Genomic DNA, 26,517 nt, shown 5'->3' with positions numbered 1-26,517 from the left:
TATACCTGGGTCCACGTTCTCACTTTATTATTTTACTCTCCATTCACACACGCATTCCCTTTAAACGGCGGAGGCGCGGATAGATTCGAAGGTGTACTTGTCGACAACAGACTTTTGGTACACGAACGAACACACAATCTAACTACAAAGGTTTTCAAACATTTATAGTTAATGAACATAACGACCAGTATTCTCGGCACTCTGGTGAATTACGACACTCTGTAACGTTTTAAACGACATAAATATTTATAACCCACCCCCCCCTTGGTCTTCGTACGGTGGTGTCGTCCGTCCCATCTGTTCACGTCCGGTGAGTCCCCTGATTGAAACATTGTAGCAATGTCCGGACAAGACGGCGACAGTAAACTCCTTTTCGTGTTGGTAATGTAACGGATAGATTGCAATCCGCGAGGGGGAAACTAACTTTCTAATGTGGAGAAACAAACGTTACACGATTTCAGAAGTCTGAAAATGTCCCAGGGATGTAGAGTTTCTGTGGAAGAGATCCAGTCTTGGTGGGAAGTCCCCGCCATAGCCCACTTCTGTTCACTGTTCAGGACGGCGTTCAACCTTCCAGACTTTGAAATAGAGGTAAATAAGAACTTTGGTTTATTGATTTAACTCCCAACGTAATTTTTAATGAAAAATAAAAGTTGTTTGTGTCAAGTGTTTCCGCTTCCTCGTGGGTTTAAGAAGAGCGCATTTGTGCACTTAGCCTCCCGGTTAACGAGCTTCGCCGTGTGTTCTCTGATCACTTCTCGTTCGTTAGCGTTACTTGGGCAATCCTCTGGCTTTGCATAGCCACGGGCACGCAGACGCTCCCCGGGCATTGTTTGCTCGACACGTCCAGTTTTGTTTGCAGGAATCGAAGGTTTTACGCGTGTAATTCCGATATTTGTTGCATATACCGGTATATATATATATATATATATATATATGGCGGTCTCTTCTAAGATCTTCTGCTATCAGTTATGCCCCTGAATAAACGAAAACGAATTCACCAGGTTATATAATGAACTTTATCACTCGATCCCTCTTGCTCTTTAAAATCTATTCGGCGTTCACTAAACAAGTTTATTCAGATATATCCGACAAGCCATCTTGCGACGATTGCACTTAAAGGTCAATATCACGCATCAACAGCCTCCATCACTCATTCATCCCCCACCCCCCCTCCTCAGAGAAACACGCAGGCATCGCTTTGTTATTAAAGGCGGTGCAGGCCAGATGGGGGATCGCAGGCGCCTCGTTTACACAAAGTTGGGGGGGGGGATCCTTGTGCTGTTGTTTTTCTCCATATGACGGTCTTAAATGTAACGGAGATTACTGTTGAAGCCTGTTATAGCTGCAGAGATTAAATTGTGCTCGGTATAATTTTATGTGATAAATAGCGATTCTTCTTCTTCAGATTGGCTTTATTGGCGTTCTGTCATGATTGCTCAATATGAAGAAACTTTCAAACTAGAAAGGGACATGAGGGGTTCTTTAATGCATCTTTTCATTGTGCACATGTAAAACCCTGATGAAGGTTCATTTGAAAAGCAAAGTGCATTCATCAATATCTATCCTGCGCATTTGTTCAAAATGCCAAGCATTAGTCTCCCATCTCATTTTATTTTTGTCATCCTGGCAACAAGTGTGCAGAGTGCTTGGAGCTCAGCTTTCCACTCAAGTATACTGCACCATTTGGTGTTTAATGAGGGCTATTGAATAGATTATAATTTCAGGAAGTCATAAAAAAAGAGGTGGTAGAGACCTCCTGAGTCTAAACTTTTGTCTTCTGCCCCACAGATACCAGGAGGATTCTGCACTGTACTTAAACTATGAGACATTAACATAAACCCTTTACATAATCCACTCGTATTTACCTGGGTTCTCCGTCTCTGTGGGTTGTTGTAGCTACGGTAAATGTTCACATTAAGTTTTGATTGTACCAGACTCTGGATAGTTCAATATGCTTACTTTCAGAGGACTTCTGTTTTAGACGAGGAAGCTTTCAGACAGACATATTTGTTCTGCTTAATTGCACATGCCAGCGACAAGACAATCCTGTCTGGGCACTATTGCAGCTCTTTGGATTATCTCTCACTTACCCCTTGACCTGTCTTGACTTGTTAACATTAGTATGTGTTGATTAATATGTTAATGATTTACAAGTGGGCGTGGTAGTCATTTATTTGACACCTGACAACATCTTTTGACTTTGCTGACTTGTATCTTTCTTTAAGATACGGTTTTGGCTGTGCATGCTTGAATTAATGAGTAATATTACCTCCAGTTGCTCGTCTGTCTGGATGCATAGGTTGAATTACTTAAGAATTGGGCTTGGAGAAGGGGACAGGAAATTGCTGTCACTGGTCATGACAGAGTGAGATTGGGTGGGGTTGGCGGTGGAGGTGGGTCGAGGCATTTCACAACGTCTAGGATTTTAGTGTCGACATTCTCTGACAAACCATCCTGCCTTCCTTATGGACATGATGTCTTGCATCATTTCCTTTCATCTTTCTTCTCGTCAGCCTTTGCAAACCAACCCTTATATGATTCAAAAAAATGTTGTGTAATTGTTGCGATTAAGCACTGCAGCTCACTTTGCTATTCCCTGCAGTTTCTTGTGAGATCTCTAGTTTGTTTCTGCCCTCTCGCGTAACCCTTGATGGACAAGTATGATGGGCATGGGGTAAATACTTCCACATCATTATCTTTGTACGGATCCTAATGGTGCGGTGTGAATAATCGGGTAGCACAGTGAAATAATATGATTCATGCACCCTACTTTCTTGGCCGATATACGTACTTTGCTGTTGCTTGTTTCCACTTTTCCTCATGTGACTAGTTACGAAAGCTCTTTGTGAGTGTGTGGTTGTGTCGGTGAGATGGCGAGGGGGAACGAATGAATGAGAGCTAATGGTTATGGGGAGTGGGTGAGAGAGTCCCTGAGACTGAGAGGATGCAAAAGCACACAAGTATAATAGAGTGAGAGGGCGATTTCCAGGAAGGAGGCCCAGGGTCAACATGGCTGATCCTTTCGCCTTGGTTTTGTCCCTGTGGCTGATCTGTAAATTATTTTGTATATCTGTGTGATCTGATGGCTGAATCCCACAGTTGACAGATGCTGTCGGCCTCTGTTGCTTAATATTCTGTGATGTGCTGTTTGCTGCATAGTCCTTCATGCCAAGGACCCCCTGTCTGCATCGTCTTCATTATCTGTGCTCTGTGGGTCGCCTGTTTGGCATGCCATCTAATTTATTCTGCATCTTTATTAGCTACCTGTCATTATAGTGGTTGTGCCTTGAACTTGCGTCAACTTTGGGAAATGTACGTTGTTTAATAATTCCTATGTTTAGCAGCATCAGAAGTTTCTCAAATTTCAAATTGGACTACACAACACACAAGTTGCCGATATGCTCGGATTATTTTGCATATGATTATAGTGCAGTGCTGAAAGGGCCCTTTAGTATCGTTTGACAAACGTGATCAATCTGTTTATCATTTCAAAATGTACAAAAGAAACAGTACTGAAAATATTAAACACGAGCTATGATTAAATCAACAAACAATATTATTGACACTGTAATGTAGTTTTAAATCTCATCTTGCTTAAATGGAATCCACATACACCACTGACCTGTTTAAACCCCTCTGTCAGGGTGGTAGCATGTGAGTTCATGCGGTAGAAAGAGAGATGGATAATGGTTAACTATGACCGGGCAGTGTGAAGCCAGAGGTTAGTCTGTGGGACAATCCGACATGCAAATCGGTCACCCTTAGTATCTGGGCTTGTTCCCTCAGGATAACCAGCACCCAGAGAATCGTAGTACTGTCCCTGGCCGATATAACCGCAACCTATCCCTGAGCTTGAAATAGGTGAGAAGCCCTTCTCATTGGCTTTCAGCCTGGCATGCTTCAAAATACATATGCCAATCAGAACATGTCCCATATCTGGATGTTTTCCACTCATTAACATCCCAAATACCAGGCACTTCATGCAGAGCTGCATTCATAACTGGTTTTTCATCAGATAATGATCAAAATAATCTTATGTGAAACACCATTCATAGGATGGCAAATACTTGAGGATTTCTTTAAACCCCTCTGTCAGGGTGCTAGCATGCGAGTTCATGCAGTAGAAAGAAAGATAGATATTGGTTAACTATGACCGGGCAGTGTAAAATATACCTAGCATGCCCTCACTCAATTAGTAAATCCATGATTAACAGTACACGCTAAAACATATGAATAGTTGTGGTGTTTTGATTATGTTAACATGCTGGCCTGAAGATTTGCTAAATCCCCAATCTGCTCAAGAACATTGTAAAATCAGAGCAATGACAACAACGATGCAGATGGTCAAGTTGTTGACGATCTGTTCATGAACAGCTGACAACTTGTTTGCTGTCCTCCAGAGCGAAATGCCAAACTTATTTGCTTCTATTTTGGTTCGAATATCATGGGTTGTCAAAACAAATAACTTGTTAGTTGTTTATTACACATGCCTTATGCAAACATGTATGCATACCGTTTTAATGGACAGACATTCACATTAGAGCTAGACACAATCACTTGAACTTATGAGTTTGAAAGGTTAAGATAGCCAAATCTGATCTTGGCTAAAAATATGAGAATTGAACATGGAAGCTTGTAATGTGGTCGGACATTTTGCTGCTTTTGATAGATTCTGAAATATCTACTTATTGCATTTAAAGTCTGTGAACTTATTATGAAGTACCATGGCCTATTAACAAGGATGAGGTTTGTGGATGCATCATTTATCCCACCATCACGTACCCACTGCCTGTTTGTAATCACTCTACCCAATCCCAATCTCAAGCTCCAGCAGTCTCCTTGTCCTCGAGCCCCAGCCCCTGGCATCACCATGACTAAAACCCAGATGGTGTTCTTTCTTTTCTTTCCCCCTGGAGGGTGGAGGCGCTTCACTCTGGGTACTAGCTGCTGCAGTCCTTTGAGAAGGGAACTCCTATTTTCGAACAGTCCTTAGTGTGCTTGGAAAAGGAAATTTTGTCCTATTAGATTTGGTAAATAAGTAAAAGCAAGCTATCTGTGAGCATTTCCTTTATTTCAGCATCTCCAGAAAACAAATTAATAAAAAGGAACAACATCAAGGCTTAATTGTTCCATCGCCCAAGTTAAGACGGTCACACAATTTGACTCGCATTGAATGCTAATTAAATTTCACAATCATGGCTTCATTTGGGGAACTTTGATGCCAACGCTATAGGAAGTTTGAGTTGGAAAAAATGCGTCAGGATTTTGAACGCTTGGCCACACTGCAGATGAAGGGAGCTGGTCTTCTGCAGAATCGGTCCTCTGGACAGTAAAAGGAAAAGAAACTGACGTGGATCTTTGGCAAAATCCCAATCCTTGGCAGAGGTTACCTTGTAGTCTTTTGAGCCTAACAACTCCCCAATCTGTCAGAGATAATCAGAGTCACCCCAGTGATTTAAAATACCGTTTGACAGTACATCCAATTTATCCTTTTGGGCTCAGGTTAGCTGGAATATACCTCAGAGTGATGCTGAAGCTCTTATTTATTAAGGGTAGAATATTTATGCTGACTTCATCTTCCTGACTGTTTCCTCATCAACATGCGTTTATTCTTCTTGTCTCCTGATCTTAATGTAATTCAGGGCACCTGCCACAAAATCTTCATTTTCTTTTACATTACCAAACTGCGATCGCTTTAAGCACTGTGCTTCAGCTCGCCTCCCTTGTAAATCTAGTCCTTACAATATTATACACTTACGTTTGGCTGTAAAATGTAAGCATGAGCCTATTTTAAGTGTGTATATATATATATATATTAATACCAGAAAGATGGTCTGGCACCACTATGGAACTCATGACGTGGCTGTCCTATGCAACTTAAGTAGTGAATATATATGGTTGCCTCACTCTGGTTAAGGATCTTCCAAAACATTTTGAGAAGTGCCAAAACATTTGGCTCAATTTAAAACTTACAAGCCAGTAGGTGGCCACAGTTTAAGTAATTAGCAGTAAACACTAAAATATGTTTACCTTTGAGTTTTGGCTGCTTTACCGCCTCCATCAATTTGCCAGGGAGACTGGAGCCTACCTCATAATAACAATAGCCCACTCAGATCTACACTGTTTTGCCACCTCTTGCATCCCTTTCTTTTTTCATGGTCCACCCACTGACACTTCCACAGCTCAGCCCACGCTACAGTTTTACACACAACGACCTCTGACATCCCTTTTCTCCAGCTTAGGCTACAGATAAAGCCTTACAAACGTTTCACTGAGCACCCCTCGAAGATCAAGAACCTTTTTGCTGTCTTGTTTGATTCCACTCTCACATGCACTGTGAGTTGGGGCTTTCTAAGAAGCTGCAGCCCCTCCCCCAATTGTGATTGACAAGTGAGAGCAGCAGTACATGCATCAGATGGATTCACATGGGGAGTGTGTGCTCAGAGGGGGAGGTAGAAGGGCACGTACACCAGGATTTCTTTTGGCCTGTTTCATTGTTGCAGCTCCCCATGGTTCCCTCTCTGTCTCCAGTCTAGGGCGGCATCCCTTCAGTGTGGCTTTCCCACTCTGTGCCTTTACGTCTGATTGTGAAGCTGCAGTGAGCAGAGTAAAGAGAAATCTAGTGATAAGAACTTTGCCAAAACAAGTCTCATCCAGTGAGAGCCAAAGAAGAATTGCTGTTGTCACGGCTAAAAGACGATATGTATTTAGCCTACCTAGAAACAATGTTGGTACATGTACTGCAACATCACATTGATAGGAGGTAATAACATGAGAATGTTTTTTGAGAAATATCTTGCTTTTTTGCTCTTACAAGGAACAGGGCGTGATAATGAGTACTGGGACTAGGAGCAATGGCAACTGGAGAGTTCTCTCAGACCTGGCACAATGCGACACATTATGATGAGTGTAGATTTAAGCAATTTCTCTACTGCCTTGAGATGCAGATGCAGGGGGATATCGACTTACGACCTTCGCGACTGTTCGACTTTGCTGTTTTTACGACATACTGGAAAGTGAGCGAGCGAATCGAGTGTACGACTGCGTTCTCACCCACGATGTCTACCGAGAGGAAATTGTCTCTTTCTACGCCGATATTTTCTGTATCATGACACAGCATCATATACTTACCGTAATTTATGCAGACCATGTTCATGCAATCAGTGGGACGTCAGCCGAATCAGGACACTCCCATTTTAGGGAAGTAGATGTTGTGGTTCCCACAAATGCGACATCGGGGATGCAGGCCTGCAAAGGGAGGCCATCCCATCTCATTGCTTCCACAAAGCCGGCGAGCAAGTCAAGCAAAAGGGCTCTGACTATTGAGAGTGATGTTCATGCACAATTTTCAAAAATGGACATTAAATGAACAGTAGCAGCTAAATAAACGCACATCAACTGAAAATATATGTAAAACACATTAAAAGTCGTGCTTCCTGTTCTCTTGGAACGCTGACATGCACCTCATACAATGGAGAAGTGTTCTGGCCTTTTTATTGCTTAGTGTGAACAAGCAAATGCTAAATTGTTGGTACAGTTCTGCGTGAAGGAGGCTCTAGTCTCAGGAAGGAAGGATCTTCCGTATCCCTGCCCTCACTCAAATAGAATTTCTTCTCCATTATCCCTTCATGCAGCTAAGCCACAGGTGTCTCACCTGGCCCTGGCAAGTTGTTCATCCTGTTCTCATATTTTCATGAATAAATGGTGTCATTGCCTAAGGGCTCTAATTAGTTAGATCAGTCAAAACCATACATATGGTGGATATGAAGGACACCACTTTTCACTCTAGGTTGAATAGGCATGTCATAAATCAAGACAACAAAGAAAAATTGGCCAACAAGTTTTTGTTTTGGTGTGTCAGTCAGATGTCTCTGGCAACAAGATGTTGTTGCTTTCCTCTGATGATGAGATGAACAGTACATCCTGAGGATGCGAGGGCGTTTTCCTGTGGTGTTATGACTGTGTGTGCATGTTTGTCATGTGGCAGGAGGTGGGGGAGGAGGGTGTTGTCAGATGATGGCTCCTGAAGGAGCCATGTGTGAGATGAAAGTGGGAGGGGAGTTGGGGAGGAAGGAATGAAGAAAGGCAAAGGAGAGGAAAAGAGGAGCCTTTACACAACAAACAGGCCTCCCTCCCCCCATCCAGTTAGCCGTGCTCACGTCCTCCAACTGTTGGTGCTATAGACCCCAGCGGAGCTGTTAACAGCAGTGGCATAGAAACAGTGTGCTGTCAGCAGAGCCAGTGAGGCCAAACCCCTTTGCACTTTGCCATAACCTTGGATCTGCTGATGCAAATGCTGCCACTATGTTGATCACAACCCAATCTCTCAGTTCTCATGTGCAACTTTCATTGGCTCTGTCCACATTTTATGTTCCCCGCCCTTTATTTATTTTTTGCTTTGCTTTGCTTTGTATGAATTGTAATTTATGTCTAGGAAGAAAAACACGTCTTTTTTCTTCTTCAAGAAAATGCATGGGAACAACCATGTGGTAACAACCTCAATAAAAAAAAGTGTAAAAAATGTGTTGCACATTTCAGAAGATGAGTCCAAACAGTGCAATGGCAATCTGGAAGAAGCAAATTAAAGACCAACTGAAATCTTTGAACTGAAGTGCAGTACCACTTCTGCCAAATACAATCTTATCACAAGCTGAAGCACCAGCAGGAGGAGGTCCACAGTTCAACAGTCAATAGCTAGTTCTGTCAGCAGTTGCTTGTTTGATGATAGATGTGCAGAACAAACGGTAGCCGTCAAAGATTATGGCTGTAGAGCTTTTTCCTATTATCTGTGCTTAACAGGGATGAGTTTCAATTTTTTTGTTAAATCTGAATTTACAGTGTCCTCTAAAAAACCTATGAGTTAAGGACTGGAGAAACTGTGATGACAATACAGCATTTGCCATAAATGTTTTGCAGAGTGTATTAAGTTTGTCTTGATTCAGTAGCTCTAAACATTTTACAACATTTTGGGGATGGAGTGCTTGCAATTTACTTGCTCAGAAATGAAATGCGTTTATGAAACGTGCTGAATCAAAATGGTCACCTTTTTGGTTGATTTTCTTTTTAGAAGTAACTGTCCTGCCTTAAAAGGTTTATGTACCGGTAAATGGTGTTAATACCTAATTGGTTTCAATAGAATTTTACAGTGTAAATGTCCCATATTCCCATTCCCATCGTGTCTAACTAATTTTGAGAGAACCACTGCTAGTCACATTGACACACGGTTCTTTCTTCAGTTGCAGTGGAGCCAGCCACAAGCTGGAGTAGGGACAATGTGTGGAAAAAGGGTGGAGATAAGGAGGAGAGACAGAGTCAAAGATTGGGTAGGAGATAAGAGGGGGGGGCGGGTGTTGTCACGGCAATAATACAATGTCTCAGTGGTGTTCATAGACTAGGCAGCAGGGCGGGGGTAGGGGCTGGGGGGTTGTAGCAAGGAAGAAGAGGTTAAGCCAGAGGGAGCGGCAGAGAGAGGAAAGCATCAGGGAATTGGGTGAAAAAAAGTGCTAAATACCTTCAGGGTGAATTGCTGATAGCAAGCATGGCTCAGAGGGGCTGTGGTGATGGCACCTTTTGACTAAGCATTGACTCGCTCTCCAGTTGTTGCCCCTGTGTGTGAATACGAATAATCTGTTCTCTTCACGGCAGTAGCCACGTGACAAATGTGACAGTTAAGCTCTTTAATTCATACTCTTTTATAGCTTATCACTTATCCAGCTGTTTTATCTTCAAGCCACATTGATAATCAATGTGAAGCAGCCAAAGTACGGAAATGCTTTTTTTTTTCTACTGAGACAAATTCATGAATGAATATCAATTTAAGTGATGAATGTTTCTGTCTGCTTTAAATGTTTGTGGGTTTTGTCCCTTTAGGGCATTAGTTTGGTTGCTACTTTATGTGTATGTGCTTCCAGAGGGGGTAACGTTCCCACAGGACATGGCCAGCATGGCCAGCTGCGGTGCAGTGTCCCTTGCAGCCAGCCCTTCATCAAGCTGAGTATTTGTTAGCGCCTGGCCACAGAGTCATTGGGTGGCCAGATTAATAGCTAAAGAAAGGGCACACACACACACGCACACACACACCACATTAATTCCCGTTCCCTCTGCCATCTGAGCTGCCGTGTGGCACTTCAAAGGTGAAGCAGGCTGGTGTTAATCCAGGGGCTGTGGGGGCTAGTGTGTCTGAATCTGCTGTGTCGTGCGGCACTCAAATCTCCATTCTTCCCCCGATCATTTCTCCCAACTTTTTCAAAGTGCGATCAAAGTGCTCTCTCTGATGGATGGGCTCTCTCTGGCTCAGAAGTTGCATGACAGAGAGGACCAGGAAGTGGAAAATGAAAATCTCTCTCCGTACATGTGTGCTTCTACACAGGGATAGAAACCCCGTCTTTCTAGTTTTGGATGATCACACTTCCTGTCCATGATTGGGTCTGCGGCTCCATAGCATACATGCGCAAACAAGCCATAACAACATTGCTTGCTTCAGAAGCCTTTTCTCCTGTTTTCTGTTATATCCTGTATGCAGTATCGCAGTCCAGTCATGGGCAAATACGAGTCCTTTCATATATTGGTGTTCACAGTAGATTGAGAGACATGGTGCGGAATGTTTAGAATGCAAAATGTTTCTTAGTTGTGTTGTGAGATGACCATTATCAGTTCTGTCACTCTTCAAGGTGTGCACAAACAATGGTGTGTCCAGATATTTGTACCACCCAACCACAAGAACACCCAGTTTCTATGTTTCCTGATAGTTGTTTGTGAATATATGAAGCCACAAACATTTCCGCCATTTGCTATGAGATACGATATGAGATATCTTGCTATCTTTTTGGTCCTAGTCTTCTGTCGCGTATAATTTCCTTAAACTCTGATCTTCCAGTTAAAAGTGTAGTTAACTGTATTCAAGTGAATCCTTGAGATTATAATTAACCCATTAGAGTGTCTCATTTGTCATTGTGAGCACGTTGCTCTTCAGGCTGAATTGGTCATTAGAATATAACTCATAAAACTTAATGAACTGCTGCTCCTTTGTGTCGTGAAATATAGCTACATTTTATCTCCTGACGTCAATCTCACTCTCCCGGTTTGTGTCTATAGTAGCACGAGTCAGAAGAAGGAGCAGGTTGTCTTCACTTTACTGTTGAAATCCGTTCTAATCTTAAGCAGGAACATTAATCTTATCCTGTTTCTCAACCTCCTGTCGCTCTCCCCTCCTCCTCCTACGCTGTTTTTCATCGTACTGACTTGTTGGCTCCTATCTTCTCTCATTCGCCATGGCTACGAGGTGTGTAAAGTGACCATTGGTGACCCCCCTGGACTCACAAGGTTGCTCCAGACTAGAGCGAGACGGGCTGAGGAAATGAGTGATCAAACAGTAATTCAAAATGTCTCCTCGTCCTTGAGAAATCTTTTTGCCACTCGGATTGAATCTGCGGTTGTACTTTTGTGGATGTTTATGAGGGAAAGGCTGCACAAAACAGAGACTTTGTATCTTTTTTTTGTTAGTAATGAGAACAAAGGCGGGAGGGGTAGATTGTGGTCAGTCAGTCATGTTGGACTTCAGTTTGTCGGGGCTACTTTGCATCCTGCAAAAGGGGGCTTAAAGTGAAAAGAACACTTGGGCTGACAGAGCACTTGCATTTGCATTTCTGCCCTCTCAGCCTTATGTTCCCCCCTTCTCCCCACTTGCTCCTCTCCAAAGCTTTTAGCTCTTTTTACAAAGATCACAGAACAATGTCACAGCGAATACCCTTCTCTACGCTGCCTTTGTTTACACGCATTGAACAAAAAAACACCTCTGTAATGCCACCCGAGTGTGTAATTTTAGATCGCTGCTGGTTCCCCGCAAATAAAAAAGGTATGACATTTCAAACCTTATTGCCAGTGTCTACTATGACAGCTGACGTCTAAATCGTTCTATGTTATGGCAAAAAACAATCCATTACCGCCCCTACTTTGTATTTTGGTCTCATCTGTTAAGACGTTAAGAAGTTCTCAGAACTTGCCTTATCTCCTATGTGGAGACCTTGTCAGTTCTGCTTCTCGGCTTTTTGCCAGCGGCTGACCACCACCAGCTGCTTTTTAAATCACAAATAAATTGGTGTCAAAGTGTTAGTTGTTCTTCTGCCTTGCAATATGGCTTCTTATAAACAGATGTAGATTTGGTGCTTTTACTACCTCGTCCAGCTTAAGAGCACAACAACCATAATGATTAGAATGGTGAGGTGCAACAATCTTGTCCTGAACAGATTGTGTAAAATTAAGCATCATGGGGAGAGCAGTGCATTTTGGGAAACCTTCCACGTTCACTTTTCTCGGCTGGTCAGTGGAGGAGAGCAGGGGGGGGGGGCAAGGCTGTGTTGCAGCTCTAGGCCCCTGCTGCCTGCCATCTCGCTCTCTGGTACTTTGAGGTCTCTGCTCTGCTTGTTACTGCTGCTTCATAAACCCTGAATGGATTACACACAATGCCAGGCAGAAGAGAGGTCATGGTTGAACTTGAACCTGAGCTCCAGCTAAATCACCACTGGCAAACCAAGATGCCCTAATCATACAAACTCCAACTATTCCTCCTGCTGTCTTTGACCGGCCTTACACATGTACCCACACATATGGAAGGGTGCAACATCTCACAGCCAAAAATATATTTTTTAACTTGTATAATTACTCTGGCGTCTGTTTTTATAAAATAGTACCTTTTACTTTGCCCTTCTCTTTAGCCTCATTGTTGAGAACTTCTCGAGTTCCGGCAATCAGCTTGCTCTGGCAATATTTAGTAAAACAGTGCGTCATATCTGAAGATTTTTTACTTATTCCCCAGTATCACATCCATTTGGAATTTCCCCTTGCAGGACTAATAAAGGGAATATCTTATCTGACAAAAAAAGTGCACGAGTTCTCCATGTCTACGCTGCTCATACTGTCCTTTGTTTGTCTCCAGGAACTGGAGAAAGCCCTGTCAGTGCAGGACTTGGACTTCCTTGGAGACCTGATTGCTTGTTTGTTGCAGGGATGCTACCAGCGCACTGACATCACGTATGTATGGAACAAAATCTGATATTAGCCATGATTGTTGACACTACTGTTACTGCCAACTACTTTCGTTCTACAACATTAAATAGATGAGCAGGGATTTCCGACATGGTCCAAACATTTACTGTCAAGTTCATGTATTTAAAAAAATGTTTAAGACACACCCACCACTGTTGGCCCATTGCAGATGACACTGAAGTCTTGCACTATGAATGCATGCAATTTAATGTATACATACATCTGGGGACAAGGTCACAATCGTTACCTTTTCAGAACTAGAACAGTGGAACCTCGTTCTGCAATTTTTAATGAAAAGAGAAGCCAAATAGTGGAAAAGATTAGTTAACTTATTTTTTTTCCGGAGTGGCTGCCTGAATGAAACCAGTCTTTCAACCTCCAAATTAGTCATAGCACCCAGGAGCCTTTATGGGAAGTCTGAGTCACCTGCACAATGAGGCGCCGAGGAGTGCCATTTACTCACCATTTGGTCAATGGGCCTGTGGTGCAATCACACTCTACCGCTACCACATTGTATAAAAACAGCAGCCACTGGACCTTTTCTCTCCCCCATGAGCTAATGATGCGAGTAAATGAGTTTGTAGCAGGGGTTGCTATTTAAATACACCTAGTATCTTATGGGGCTTCTCCAGTCCATCTCTAGAAAGCAACATAGAGTGAACTGATAAGTTGGGAATCAGGAATGATTTCGTTTTTTTTCTACCCAACTGGTAACCGAAGGACAACCTGCATTGTTTGAGGAGATGGATGCTGGCATCCTGTGTGTGTGTGTGTGTGTGTGTGTGTGTGTGTGGGGGGGGGGGCTACTTGGCACTGGCCTTTCACAGTCCTTTTCTTCCACACGTGTTAAATGCTCTGCCGGAGTCAGGAAAAGGGAGGGCGTTGGAGAGAACGAGGGGCCGACAGTAGGAGAGTGAGATGGGGTAGGAAGGAGGAGGCGACCAGCAGCTGTGTGAAAAGTGCACACATCTCTTTCAAGATAAGCCACTATTTTCCCATGACGTTGTGTAGCTGCACACGCCCGCCTGGAGCTCTTGTTCTATTGATCAGAGTTGGAACTGAAACTCATTGATTAATCAACTAGACCTAAACAGTAAACAGCATTTATTTGCGAGCTCCCACTCATAGCTGAGACACAACACTCTCTCTTTCCATCTTTGTTAAGCTCCACCTCCTCTTTCTCACCGGCTGCAGCGGTAGATTGAACTTTGTCCATTTCCTATACGCCACAAAAATAAGCTAGCTGATCTTGATGTTATGATGTGTGCCTTAAGCCGTGGGCCTTCTCACGATTTTATTATGTTCGCATAATGACAATAAAGTATCTTGAATCTTGAATCTTGAAGCTTGAAGTGTCGACTTTCATGTCACGCCACACGTGCAATTGAGCTGGTCCTATGGACTCATCTTAAATCTCAATAGATCAGAAAACCTTTCTGTTTTATGTGAAACGGGAAGCTTCATATAACATTTATTTGTCGCTTCAAAACAATTTATGCGACAAACTAAAGATACTTTCTAGTAAGTGAGGGGCAACTTTGTCCTTAAATACATTTTAATCATCTGACTTCTCATATTTTGGCCTCCTCTTCTGTTTCTTTTTGTTTACTTTGTCATTCAGCCCCCAGGCATTCAGCAGTTACCTGGATGACATCATCAGCTACCGGTGGGAGCTGGAAGAAGGGAAACCCAACCCACTTCGAGAGGGCTCGTTTGAGAATCTCCCCCCTCGAACTCAGGTGGAGCTGCTCCACCGCCTTTGTGACTACCGTCTGGATGCTGCTGATGTCTTTGACCTGCTTAAGGTAGGCATCTATGAGGATCGAAAGTAAAATCTGCATATACTTTGTCTCATGCATGCAATTGGGCTTAATCAATCCGGTGTAGCTACATTAGTTTACGCATTACCAAATATAAGTAAATTATGAGCACTGATTCTCATGAATAAATTATAGTTAATTCCTAAAAATATGCCAAGTCTTTTTAGATTACAGGCAACTTTTTATAACACCTGACCAAGGTAACCTCGTGGACAGTAACATCATATATCCCAGCCTAAATAATGTGCAATTAATAATAACCTGACAGGTTTACCTCCGTTTTGTCTGCCAGTTAATTTCCTGCGAAATATTTTCTCTTGAGATAAGATGTTTTATTAATTTATGTAACTCAATTTATAAAATGTACTTGCTAAGACACTTAAAGCGCTTCATGTCAGTGTGTGATTAACAGCTGCGTAGGCTCACAGGACTGAATGGGCATCACCTTCTAATGACTGATGATTTAAAATCAGCCCCTCAAATGATTTTTAGTAAATGTTATCAACTATCACCTGTCAGGGACTGGATGCAGACAGCCTGAGGGTTGAACCGCTGGGGCAGGATGGAAATGGTGCCCTCTACTGGTACTTTTACGGCACTCGGATGTATAAAGAAGAGCCGGCGAAGAGGAAAGGAGAGAAGCTCAGGTGAATTGAGTTGTCCTCTGTTCAGTACATGTTTCCTCACGGATTGTCTTTTCTGCAGTTCACTAGAACATGTTGTAGGCATGCAGATGCAATATTGGTTAACACTCTTAAAGAAGTGTCAGGGGTTAATTATAGAGGTACAGTAATACCTTGACATACGAGTATAATTCATTTCTGGACCGAGCTTGTAACTCGCACTCGTATGTCAAATCAATTTTTCCCATATAAAATAACTGAAAACAATTTAATCTGTTCCGGCCGTCTAAAAACACTCAAATCAATGCTGATAACAATGGATTGTTTTTTAATTACTATATAGATACACACGCGCACAAAAAACTATATACAATATTATTGTAATCTAAAATGTGGTTTTATTATGAGTTTTAACTTCAAGACAGACGATGGCGCTAAGAGCGTGTGCCATGTGAGGAGGAGAGGAGGGAGAGGGAAGGAGTAATTTTACCTTTACATGTACAATTACACAAACTAAGACATAATGGTTCCGCCTTTGGAATTCTATGTGTTCTTGATAGCATCCTTCTGTTTGAGGATTGTACATATCGTCGATGTTCTCCGCTCGTACTGGCGTGCCAAATCCCTTACGAAGACACCGCGGTCACATTTATAGATACCGGCACTGCCATCCTCACCATTCGCTTTCTTTGGACCCATCACTTATAAGGAATAGTCACAGATGCTGAGAGGCTATCAACTTAAAGAGTTTTCTTCTTGATTTTGGCTTTCCAACAGTGAACACTCTGAACTAATATTACCAGAGAAAAAGAAAAGGGGACGGCCACCAAAGAGAAGAAAACTTGAAGACCCCCGTCTAAGGTAAGAAAAAACTTTTTTGTTTGCCAGTGACGTTAGCCCGTTGCGCAGAAACTTTTACATGCAGTTATTCATATGTTGTAAAGATGTACGAGTTATGTGAAAAATAAAACATGCATTTAACTATCCCATCAGATGCCATGACTGTTCGCCACATGGTCTTAGGTTGTATAGATATTATTCAGGACTTGTTCAATCGTGTTTCAAAGCAAAATCAGCAAAAGATGTTCTAGAATACATACATTTATTGTATAATCCTCACGGTGTGCGTCCTATAATTGTTTTCCTTCATTGGGTAATTTTCAAAGTGTTATGTTCATCTGAAATGTAGTGGCTGATTATGTCATTCTGCTATTGTTTTGTTCTGATGGAGGTTGTAGTCTAACCATATCAGCAAGTATGACCTTTTTCTAGTAGTGGAGGCATCTGTGTACAAAAACAAAAAAAGTGTTTATTATTGTAGGAATATTTTAGATCTATTCTTCAAATGTGTTTTTTTTTACTTTGCAGTGAGGTGGAGATTGAAGTAACAGAAGTGAAGACAGAAAATGAAGTGGAAGACGTCCAACCGAGCAGAGGTGAGATGATCTGTTGAATATGATGATAATAATGGATTGGATTTATATAGTGCCTTTCTAAGCAGCCAAAGCACGTCACAATGAAACCATTACTCATTCACTCCACAATGACACCAGTAGTGATAAACTACATCTGTAGGCACAGCTGCCCTGAGGCAGACTGACGGAAACACGAGTTAAATTATGCCTACGGCCTCTCGGACCACCAGTCATGTGAGGGGGCACTGGAGTCATGGTGGGTGAAGTGTCTTGCCCAAGGACACAACAGAGAAATGAGTAGGATGCAGTGGGATTTGAACCACAAACCTTGAGGTTATTGGCTCCGCCATTTAAACCACAGCCTTACATGTATTTCTGCTTTGTCGTTCTGTTAGTTTCACGGATTTCAACACGGCACATTTTTTTCAAGAATTGCTCAGCAAGGTCTCCTCTCTTTTTCTTTTATCAGGCCATAAGCGAGGCAGTTGGGCCCTGGTATGTGACACAGAGGAACAATGGGTCAGTCTGGCAGAGAGCATCAAGTACAAAACCTCCCCGCAGGACCGCCACCTCTACCATGTCATCAGCCAGAATTTCTTGCCTGAGATCAGCACCATGATAGAACACAAGGTTGGAAACGGGAGAGACATTGACTGCTTTTAGTCCCTGTAACAGTAGGAGTCTGGATATCATCTCTCAGCCACTTCACAAATCCCACCATAACATTACCTATTCTCCTTTTAACATTCTTAACTTGCATAAAATTAATTTATGTTAATTAAAGACCCTATGGAGTTGAAATATTCTGAACTGAATACCTGTGAAAACATTTCGGCTGCACCACAGGTGAGATGAAGGAAAGCTGGTCTGTGCTTGCCCTTCATTCAGCACCCAAGCTTGTTCATGAAGTTTGCCCTAGGCCTTTAACTTTTGCTCTTACATTAGCTAGAATGACAGCTCTGTCATCTGCATGCTGGTGTTCACTTATCATTGAGTCATATCTTCCAAGGAATGTGTTTTAAGTAGCTGAAGGAGAGATCATAGACCTATTTTTTTTTTTTGGTCTTGTTCAACTGAGTCAACCCAGCACCACACATTAAAATTTCCTCCCAACTCATCATGGAATAAATTCTAATTGTTGACTGCAATAGCTAGTCAAAGCTAAAGTATAAGCATTGTTTGAGCCTACCTATTTGAACTTTACACTTCTGTGATGTATAACTAACACTGTTGCTATAGAAACCTCCTTGGCCTTTCTCTATCATCATCAGCAGCAACAAAGAGAAGAATTGGGCTTGCAGTTTGATGTTTTTGAAGAGCTGTCAGTTACCTGTCTTCTTCTCCTCTGTTTTACTATATTATCTATTATATTCTAAACAATTCACTATTTACAGCTTTTATTTTATGACTTAAAGATTTACATTTTAATCACATCATATATGTAAATCACAAAATTTTGCCTGTTAATTATTTGCCTAATATCACCACTATTTCATCACTGCATGACCAAAAGAGAAGCATTTTATATCTGTGAAAGACATAATCTTTTTTCAGAAAGAAACTTTGTCACTTGCTTATTTCTTCAGGAGCAGGAGCAAAAACAGAAACAACTGGATCCAATGTCACTTCATTCATCCCACTGGTTGTCTGAAAAGCACCTTAGCCAAGAGGAGCAGGTGCGTTCTTGTCTGTGTGCATGTATGTGACATTATAATTGTATTGAAGACTGTGCGTGCACTGTAGCTGTAGACGGAGACATAGTCACAATTCACAAAATCCAAAATGAAGACATGCATACACAAATATGTTTCATTTTTATTACCGATACAAACGCCATCCGCAGTTCTCTTTCGTACTTTTGTGTTTTTAATTCCCACAATACATTTTACAACATGCTTTTGTCTATATATTCAGGACACTCTGAAGGGAATCACGGAGGAGAAGAAGAAAGATGAGGAGCTGGATAGACAGGTCCTGCTGGCTGAGCAGAGACGAGAAGAGGAACAGCTTCTTCTGGAACAACAACAGAGGGAAAGGATGGAAAAGATCAAAGCAGTGGAGGGTAAGATGGTCAGCTACGCAGGGGGATGGAATACAGATAGAAAGATATACGAGTTGTTTGTGAAAAATGTTCCCCATATCCAGATCTGAATAATATTGTTGTGGTCTATGGCAAGCTGAAATAAATCTACTAATGAATGAACACATAATAAAGATTTCAATATCAAAATCAAGCTGGATGCCAAAAGTCAAATATCACAAAGCAGCAATAATAATAACCTCTGGCGTCTGTCTGTTAGTTCTGGATGGATCGGAATGAAATTCTCAGGAAATGTTGGGAATGTTACCAGGAACAGATTTTGGTGCAGTGAATGCAGCTTCAAAATCTGTTCCTCAATATCTCGGTTGACTATTGACTGATGTTTATGGAATTTGATACAGTCGTAAAGGATGGGGGCCTCTCTCTCACCACCGAATTAGGATTAGAGCCAGAATGGAGGCATTCATTTAATTTTTTTTGCGTTGAACACCCCACTGACGGATTCAAAAATCTCAACTCTACTACAATTCACTTTTACTTTTCATGGTTGCTGTATAAAAACGCCAAGAACAATTTCTAACCTTTTGATGATGATCCAGATCACCGTGTGGACGGTGCAAATCCAATTAGGAAGGGAATGAGCCGCTCGGCGGAGGTCTAGGCTTGCTGAGTGCTTCTCTAGTTTCACATTCTTTCATCAGTGGCCTGTCGGCAGCAGGTAGAAAATGGTCCTTTTCCAGCTCGGGAATGGGGGCCGCAATGGATTGTAAAGCGCGCCCCACGACTTTCACATCACCATTGATGTATTTTTTTCTCTCAGTGGCCCAAAAATCTGCAGTTGCATAGCAGCAGTCAAGCCCTGTGATTTACGTGTAGTACACAGAGAATGTGAGCGAGATTGTAATGGGCCTTTAATGACAGGATCACGTCTCTCTTTCTACCCCCCTCTGATGTCATCTGTCAAGGGTTAATGAACTGCTGATTGTGCTTCCTTGGCAGAGCCTCATTAATGTATTATAGATGAACAGCAGGACCTGGCCTACTCTCTGTGTGCATGGCGTATGTGGAATCCACCCTCAAATCACTTCAATCCACACTACAGGGGGCTGTTGAAATATAAAGATGTGATACGTGCATTTTCTCTGAGCTCTGTTTGGCTCTTTTGATCAACTGGGCCCTGAAAACGATGACTGACAAATCATTCTCTTTCTACTAATCTGAGCTAGTGCTGTCTTTGATGGCCAGTGCCTGGTTTTCACTGAGTGTAAATTTAACTGTAAATTTAGATGACAAGACTGAAACTTCATAAATGTTATTTGTGCCCACGTTGACCTCCTTTGTTCATCCTTCTCTCACAGAGCGAGCCAAGAGACGGAAGATGCGAGAGGAAAAAGCGTGGCTGCTGTCTCAAGGGAAAGACCTGCCACCAAATCTCCTGAATCTTGAGCCCTCCTCTCCGATCCACAGAAAACGGAAAAATAAAGAATTGTAAGATACTTTTTACTTCAGATCTCACTTTGTGGTTCAATAAGCAGTTGCTTATCTCAGCTGAAAGGGTGCAGCCTTTCCTATTTTGAGGCTCTACCATGGGACTAGCTGAAATTACATGATTGTGGAAATGGATGTGGTTCTGTGGCGGTTTGGTCCGAGTGCTGTTTGTAACGCATCACCTGTTTGACGTTTCAGCTATGAAATTGATGACGACTACACTGCTCTATACAAAGGTATGCACCCTGAGCACCTGCACAAGGCTGTCGCTTTATTTCCATCTCTGTTATTGTTTGCTGTAATGTCTTATCTGATCTGTCTTCACCAGTGCTTGAGGCCTTGAAAGCCCATAAAGATTCTTGGCCTTTCCTGGAGCCTGTGGATGACTCCTATGCTCCTAATTACCACGAGATCATCAAGGTACGAAGAAAAAGAACGCTATAAACATTTGCATGTATTCATAGTACCGGTAGTTTGTATAATTGTCTATATAAATGTGGTATTTAAACTGTTTAAAATAATTTTCAGACTCCTATGGACTTGGCCACCATAGAAAAGAAGCTCAACGAAGGGGAATACATTACCGAGGAGGAGTTTGTCGCTGACATGAAGCTCATGTTTGAAAACTGTGCCGAGTACAATGGAGAGGCCAGCGGTAAACAAATTTGCTCCACCTCCAAAGATTTTCTGCGTTTTTTTCTTACCTGGATTTTCCGTCTGTATAAAAAATACATCATACTCCATTTCATTTGGTGCATGTTCTGATTTAAAAGCACATGTATTAATTTTTGGGGTGGGAGAGAGAGCAAAAGAAGTGGGCTGGACTTTGTGACGTGTTGGGGCCGGGACCAAGGCGGTCTTGACAGTGATTAATGAGGAGTGATTGAGCTGTGCTCCAGCGCTCGGAGGGATCTGAGCCCTGCAGTGTCAGAGAAACATTCCAGCCCCTAAACCCCCTGTCTGGAGCCATCCATTCAATTGAATACTCTCCCCAGGGATGGGTGGGAGGGGGGCCGGGGTGGAGCAGCAGAATGAGGAATGTGTTGGAGATGTAGATGTCAACCTTTGCCCTCTGACCTGGTCAGCCTTCTAGCACAGGTCTTAGAACGGAGGGGCAAGTGTGTGTCTATGGCTTCAATCCTTCCATATTGTTTTGAGTGCACTGAGGAATGGAGCAGTGTGTTGCTTGTAAGAATGTGTGTGTGAAAGGGATGGGAGTGATTTGCAGCAGGCGGATGAAAAACTATTATTTGAGTGTAAATGAGTGGATGTTCTCATTGTTATGCATTTTAGGGAGCGTGACTGCTACTGCTGCAGAAGATGTAGCTATGTGTAAGAGGTTGTATAATATTTGTTTGCCTTTCTGCAGAATACACCATCATGGCAGAGTCTCTGGAGCGTTGTTTTAACCGGGCCTTACTAAAACATTTCCCATCGGAGGACGGCGACACCGATGAGGAGTTCCACATTAACAGCGAGGAAAAGGAGCGCAAGGAAAAAAAGCGCAATCGCAGCAGTAAACATTTGGGGCCTGAAAGTCTTATCAAGGCCACTGAGCAAGTTCAGGGCAAAAGGAACTCACAGGGAGGCAAGGGCAGCACGCCCTTCAAGGAAAACAAACCCACAAGACCACCACCTCCCTTCCACTGGGTCAATGGCTCCCATCACCCCCACACCTTGACCCCAAGTCAACAGCAAGTCCACGAAGGAGACCTGAGGGGCATGTACCACCCAGGGCAACAGGTCTGTACAGGATAAGTCAACTTGTTTTCCAAAGATTCACTACATATCTAATCATACCGTATTTTTCATTTACCGGTACCCCTCGTAATATATATATTTTTCATATTCTCTAATCAGCGCTATCATCGACCTGGCCCCACTGGTCCTCATGGCCCACACATGTTTGCCCAAGGAATGGCCATGGATCCACGCTTTGCCTACCCAGCTCACATTCCTAGACATGGAGACCCAAGTTTGAACCGCTTGCCTCACAACTTTAACATGCAGGTAATATACAGACTTCTAATTTGAACTTTTCTAAATGTAATTATTACAATGCTTCAATTACAAAGTAATACTTTGTAAAGTATTACTGCTTTTAGCAAGTAAACTCATGGCTGTGCTTACTGAAAATTGGTCTGTCAAATTTATAGTTTGAATCTGCAAAAACAGACTGATGTGAATGAATGAAAGTATTTTTATTTTGGTTCATTTTTCAACAAAGCAAGTAAAAAGGACAATCAGACAATCATGCAAAGGCATTTTTAACACTGAACCAAAACGGGGTAGTTCGAAGCAAAGGCTTATTTATAACTTAACACCCCCCCCCCCCCATTTTCATCTCTCCCAAGACAATGTAAGTAGACAGACAGATTTTATAAAGGGTCCGAACCCTAACAGTATTACAAAACGTTTTTTCGTCTTAGTTTCCAATGAATATTTCCTGGTCACAGATTTCTTGTACATGTAATGGTGATGATGTAATGACGTACTCACCAAATTTAAACGACTACATTTTTCTTTCCAGCATCGAATGGTTGAAGGACATCAAATGCATCCCAGGTATCCCATGGGTCCAGAATCTCACCAGCAACCTCCACACCAGCAGCAGCATCATCCCTACATGGGTCCAACTCATGGTCCGTCTCTGGGCCCACGTCCCACAGCTCTCCAGCATGGGCCTCCTCCTGAAGCCAGCATGTACCCATCACACCACCGTCCGGAAGGCTACAACATTCACACAATGGGGAACAGATTTTCGGGGTCGGAACAAACACCTCAGCACAGCTATCGGGGGTTGAGACCTTCTGCTGTGGGCCCATCTAACATGTGGACCGGTATTAATCACCAGGAGAGACCCAATGGGATTCAAATGCAAGATCCCAACATGGTGAACCAGCGCAACTATAATTACGATGGGATCCCCCCTTCGGTGGGACTTAAGCCATGGCCGGAGGCTGCTGGATACCCCCACCCTCCACCAAATGCCCAGTATCAAATGTCTGCAGCAGTCACATCCCTCGGGCCCAGGTCCACACATCCCCCTGTTCCTCATCTCGACTCCTCTGGCAGGACACGCTTGGCTTCCATGCTTGAAAGCCCAGAGATGCTGGCCCTGCAGCAGCTGTCAGCTCCTTCTGCCCCCCCTGTCGGTCCCCCTCGTCAGCACATAGGCAACTTTCAGCAGCCTGGGCCCCCGTCAGGAATTGGCACCATCCCAGCTCACCCCTCTCATCAGCCTCCTCCTGCCCCTGAGGTTCAGCTGCTGCATCCTGCTAGAGACAATGGGCCAGACAGCCAGCCTTCCCAGCAGACAGACATGCTGCCCAAAGGTAGCCCTGACCTTCTCTCTTAGTATTCTAGCAGCAGCAGCCTTCTGTGTTCTGCATTAAGGAACCCAAGCAGTCTAATCCTTTTCTCCAGAAATATTTTTTCCAGCCTATATTGTCTCATTTGGTTCCTTAGCCCAGCCCCCCAATTTTGGTCTCTCTGTCAAGTGCTATTTGTAATTAGCGCTGTAATTATTTTTCAGTTTGTGACATATTAAATATTCATTATTTTCATAAAATTGGCAAAAGAGAATATGTCTCTGCATAAGCCTCACCAGTAAGCTCACAAGTATCCTGTATCTAAGCATTCTCACTGCAAAAAAATTTGGAACTGGGCATTGTTACATTTCACTAATTTCCTAGTTTTGCATTATTTCTGTCGGTAAAAATATTTGATGATTTGATGAACTTTGACACAGTTCACGGCATAGTTCTGAGATTCTGATTCAATACGTTGTTCATATGTATTCAACGCTAATTTTACTTTCATGATTGTTTGTTCACAGACTCTGCATTAGAGAGAAAAAAGGATGCCAGCAACATTTCAGATGGGCTGTCGGCACACGAAAGCACTGCTTTAACTGACCAAAAGCACCCAGCCATACTGAGCCCTACACGAGTCCAGGCTGGGCCAGGAGAGGAAACGATGAGCCTCCCGGGTAGATCACAGGAGAATCTTTCTACGCCAGGGCTCTCACAGGGTTCAACGGAAAGCAACAAGCAGGAGACGCATGCCCTGAGGCGATCCGCCAGCCACTGCCATCCTCTACATATCAATACCACTATTGCGTCAAGTCACCTCAACATGATTAAGAACTTCTCCACTGACGCCGCACCAACCAGCGCCTCTCCGCGTGCACAGAATAGTCCACGGCAAAAAGCATCAAGCCCTGAACTTCAGCAAAATTCTCCATCACTGCATGCAGCAGCTTCTCAGAATTCCACTCTGCAAATGTCAGAGAACAATGTGGCACAGGATGAACATAAGCAAAATGGCCACCAGCAGAACATCAAAAAGCAGCAAGAACCTCAGACAATGCGGAGTTCCCCTCCCCAGCAGATAAGCCAGAACATGCAACAACAAAATTCTGTGCCACCTCGCCGTCACGCACCCCAAAACGACTCTCCACAACATCCCGCACAAAACAGTCCAGTCCAGTCTGGACCGACTCAGCCAGCCCATCTCCCCTCTTTGCCACCCAGTCATCCTACCCCATTGTCACTCTCCCAGTCTAGCCCAGCAGACCACGGAGATCAAAGACCCAGTGAACCGACATGTAGGCCAGAAAAAGAGGTCACTGCAGTTCCAACACAGTACATTACAATTAAACCTGGACATCCAAATGGCCTTTACAAACACCAGGCAGTTGCCCCCCATCATCTTCAAACCGTGCCAGTAGGTGGTAACCAAAGTATGCAGGCTCAGAGAGGACCAGCGCCGGCTTACAATCCAGCCGTACCACCGCATTCCCAAGGGCAGGTAAATGGGAACATGGGCCAGTTTGGCCAGAGTAACCGTCCGCATTCACACTTGAGCCACACAAACATGACGAGGGCCATGCGTATGCCTGCTCCCCACGCTTATCACAACCAGGCCGTAAACCCTCTCCTTAATTTTGCTCACCACCCCGCCTACCACCAGCAAGGAGGCACTCCCTACTCCTATCACATGCAGGGTCAACAGCACCCTCAGGCCCATCCTAACGCGTGCCCGCCTCATCATCAGTACCAGCAGCAGCAGCACTACTACCCCCAACTTCATCCGCAAGCTTCTGCCCATAACCAGGTCAGCACTAGAGGGATTTATCCTTCAGAGGAGCGGCACGGGTCTAATTACCAGCAAATGTTACCCAATGCATACCTACCCATATCAAGTGCAAGGGGCAATGGTCAATTAAAGGAGAGCAGCGTTTCCCCGTTGGGCTCTGAAGGCTCCAGCGGTGCTAGTTTGGTGTCCCCCGGCCCTTTGCCCGACGTAGGCCTGCAGCCTGGAGGTGCAGACGAGGGGAAGTGTGGAAACGGCTGTGAAAGCCCAACAAAACAGGTTCACTCAGTGACCTCAGAGCAGCCCGACAGCCCGAAGGAAATCCTGGACCTTGACTCTCATAATGCTGCCTCTCGCCACCGTAGAATCCAGCTACCTCAGCAACGCTCTCATGCCACTGCTACACACGTGATGCCTGGCTTCATGTTCGATCCTCGCACCCTGCATCCGGGAATGCAGCAAGGCGGTGTCCCTCCTCCCCACATGATATCTCAGGCTCATAGCGGGGGCAACAGAGCCCCTTATCCTGGCCATCCGTACAACGATCCAGGACGGTGCGCCGTACGAAGCCCTCACCCCCACCTGATGGAGGCTCTGCAGCGGCCCCAGCAGCTTCCCTTCTCTCCAGGTCAGACACGCATGATGATGTACAGGCACGTCCGACCAGCTGGGCATTTCCAGGGCATGATGATTCAGCACAGAGGCCTAATGTCCGAACACTTACTACAGCCAGGGTGAGATTATTCATCCAATCAAGTGTAGTATGTTGTGTTTTTCCAGTGATAGGACAATTTTTTTGTTTTGTATTCTTACTTACTTAGGTTCTTAGAAATTGCATTGAACCTAATCTGAATATTTTACCATATTATCGATAACTTGATAATACTAAATCTAACAATATAAAAATGCATGTTATTGCGGTTTGTCATTGTCCCAGGCAACAGATGTCTGCTCCAGGTGGCTCTAACGGTAAACAAGGAGTGTGA

At 43.5% G+C, this 26,517-nt stretch overlaps 1 protein-coding gene across 1 annotated transcript; it reads left to right on the top strand.

Moving 5' to 3' along the window:
• The first annotated feature begins 471 nt into the window (after nt 1-471).
• Nucleotides 472-26,517, top strand: LOC137913885 (chromatin remodeling regulator CECR2-like). Its single transcript, XM_068757506.1, has 18 exons — nt 472-591; nt 12,938-13,032; nt 14,669-14,852; nt 15,387-15,514; nt 16,268-16,351; nt 16,859-16,926; nt 17,375-17,535; nt 18,492-18,581; nt 18,820-18,967; nt 20,305-20,434; nt 20,633-20,670; nt 20,763-20,854; nt 20,963-21,089; nt 21,804-22,177; nt 22,295-22,444; nt 22,965-23,769; nt 24,273-26,265; nt 26,469-26,517. The coding sequence occupies exons 1-18, from the start codon at nt 472-474 to the stop codon at nt 26,515-26,517; spliced, it is 4,836 nt and encodes a 1,611-aa protein (XP_068613607.1).

Source organism: Brachionichthys hirsutus, unplaced genomic scaffold (genome assembly GCF_040956055.1).
Source record: "Brachionichthys hirsutus isolate HB-005 unplaced genomic scaffold, CSIRO-AGI_Bhir_v1 contig_1409, whole genome shotgun sequence".
NCBI lineage: Eukaryota > Metazoa > Chordata > Actinopteri > Lophiiformes > Brachionichthyidae > Brachionichthys > Brachionichthys hirsutus.
The sequence above is the reverse complement of the archived record's forward strand: the minus strand, read 5'-3'. Positions and strand labels throughout refer to the sequence as shown.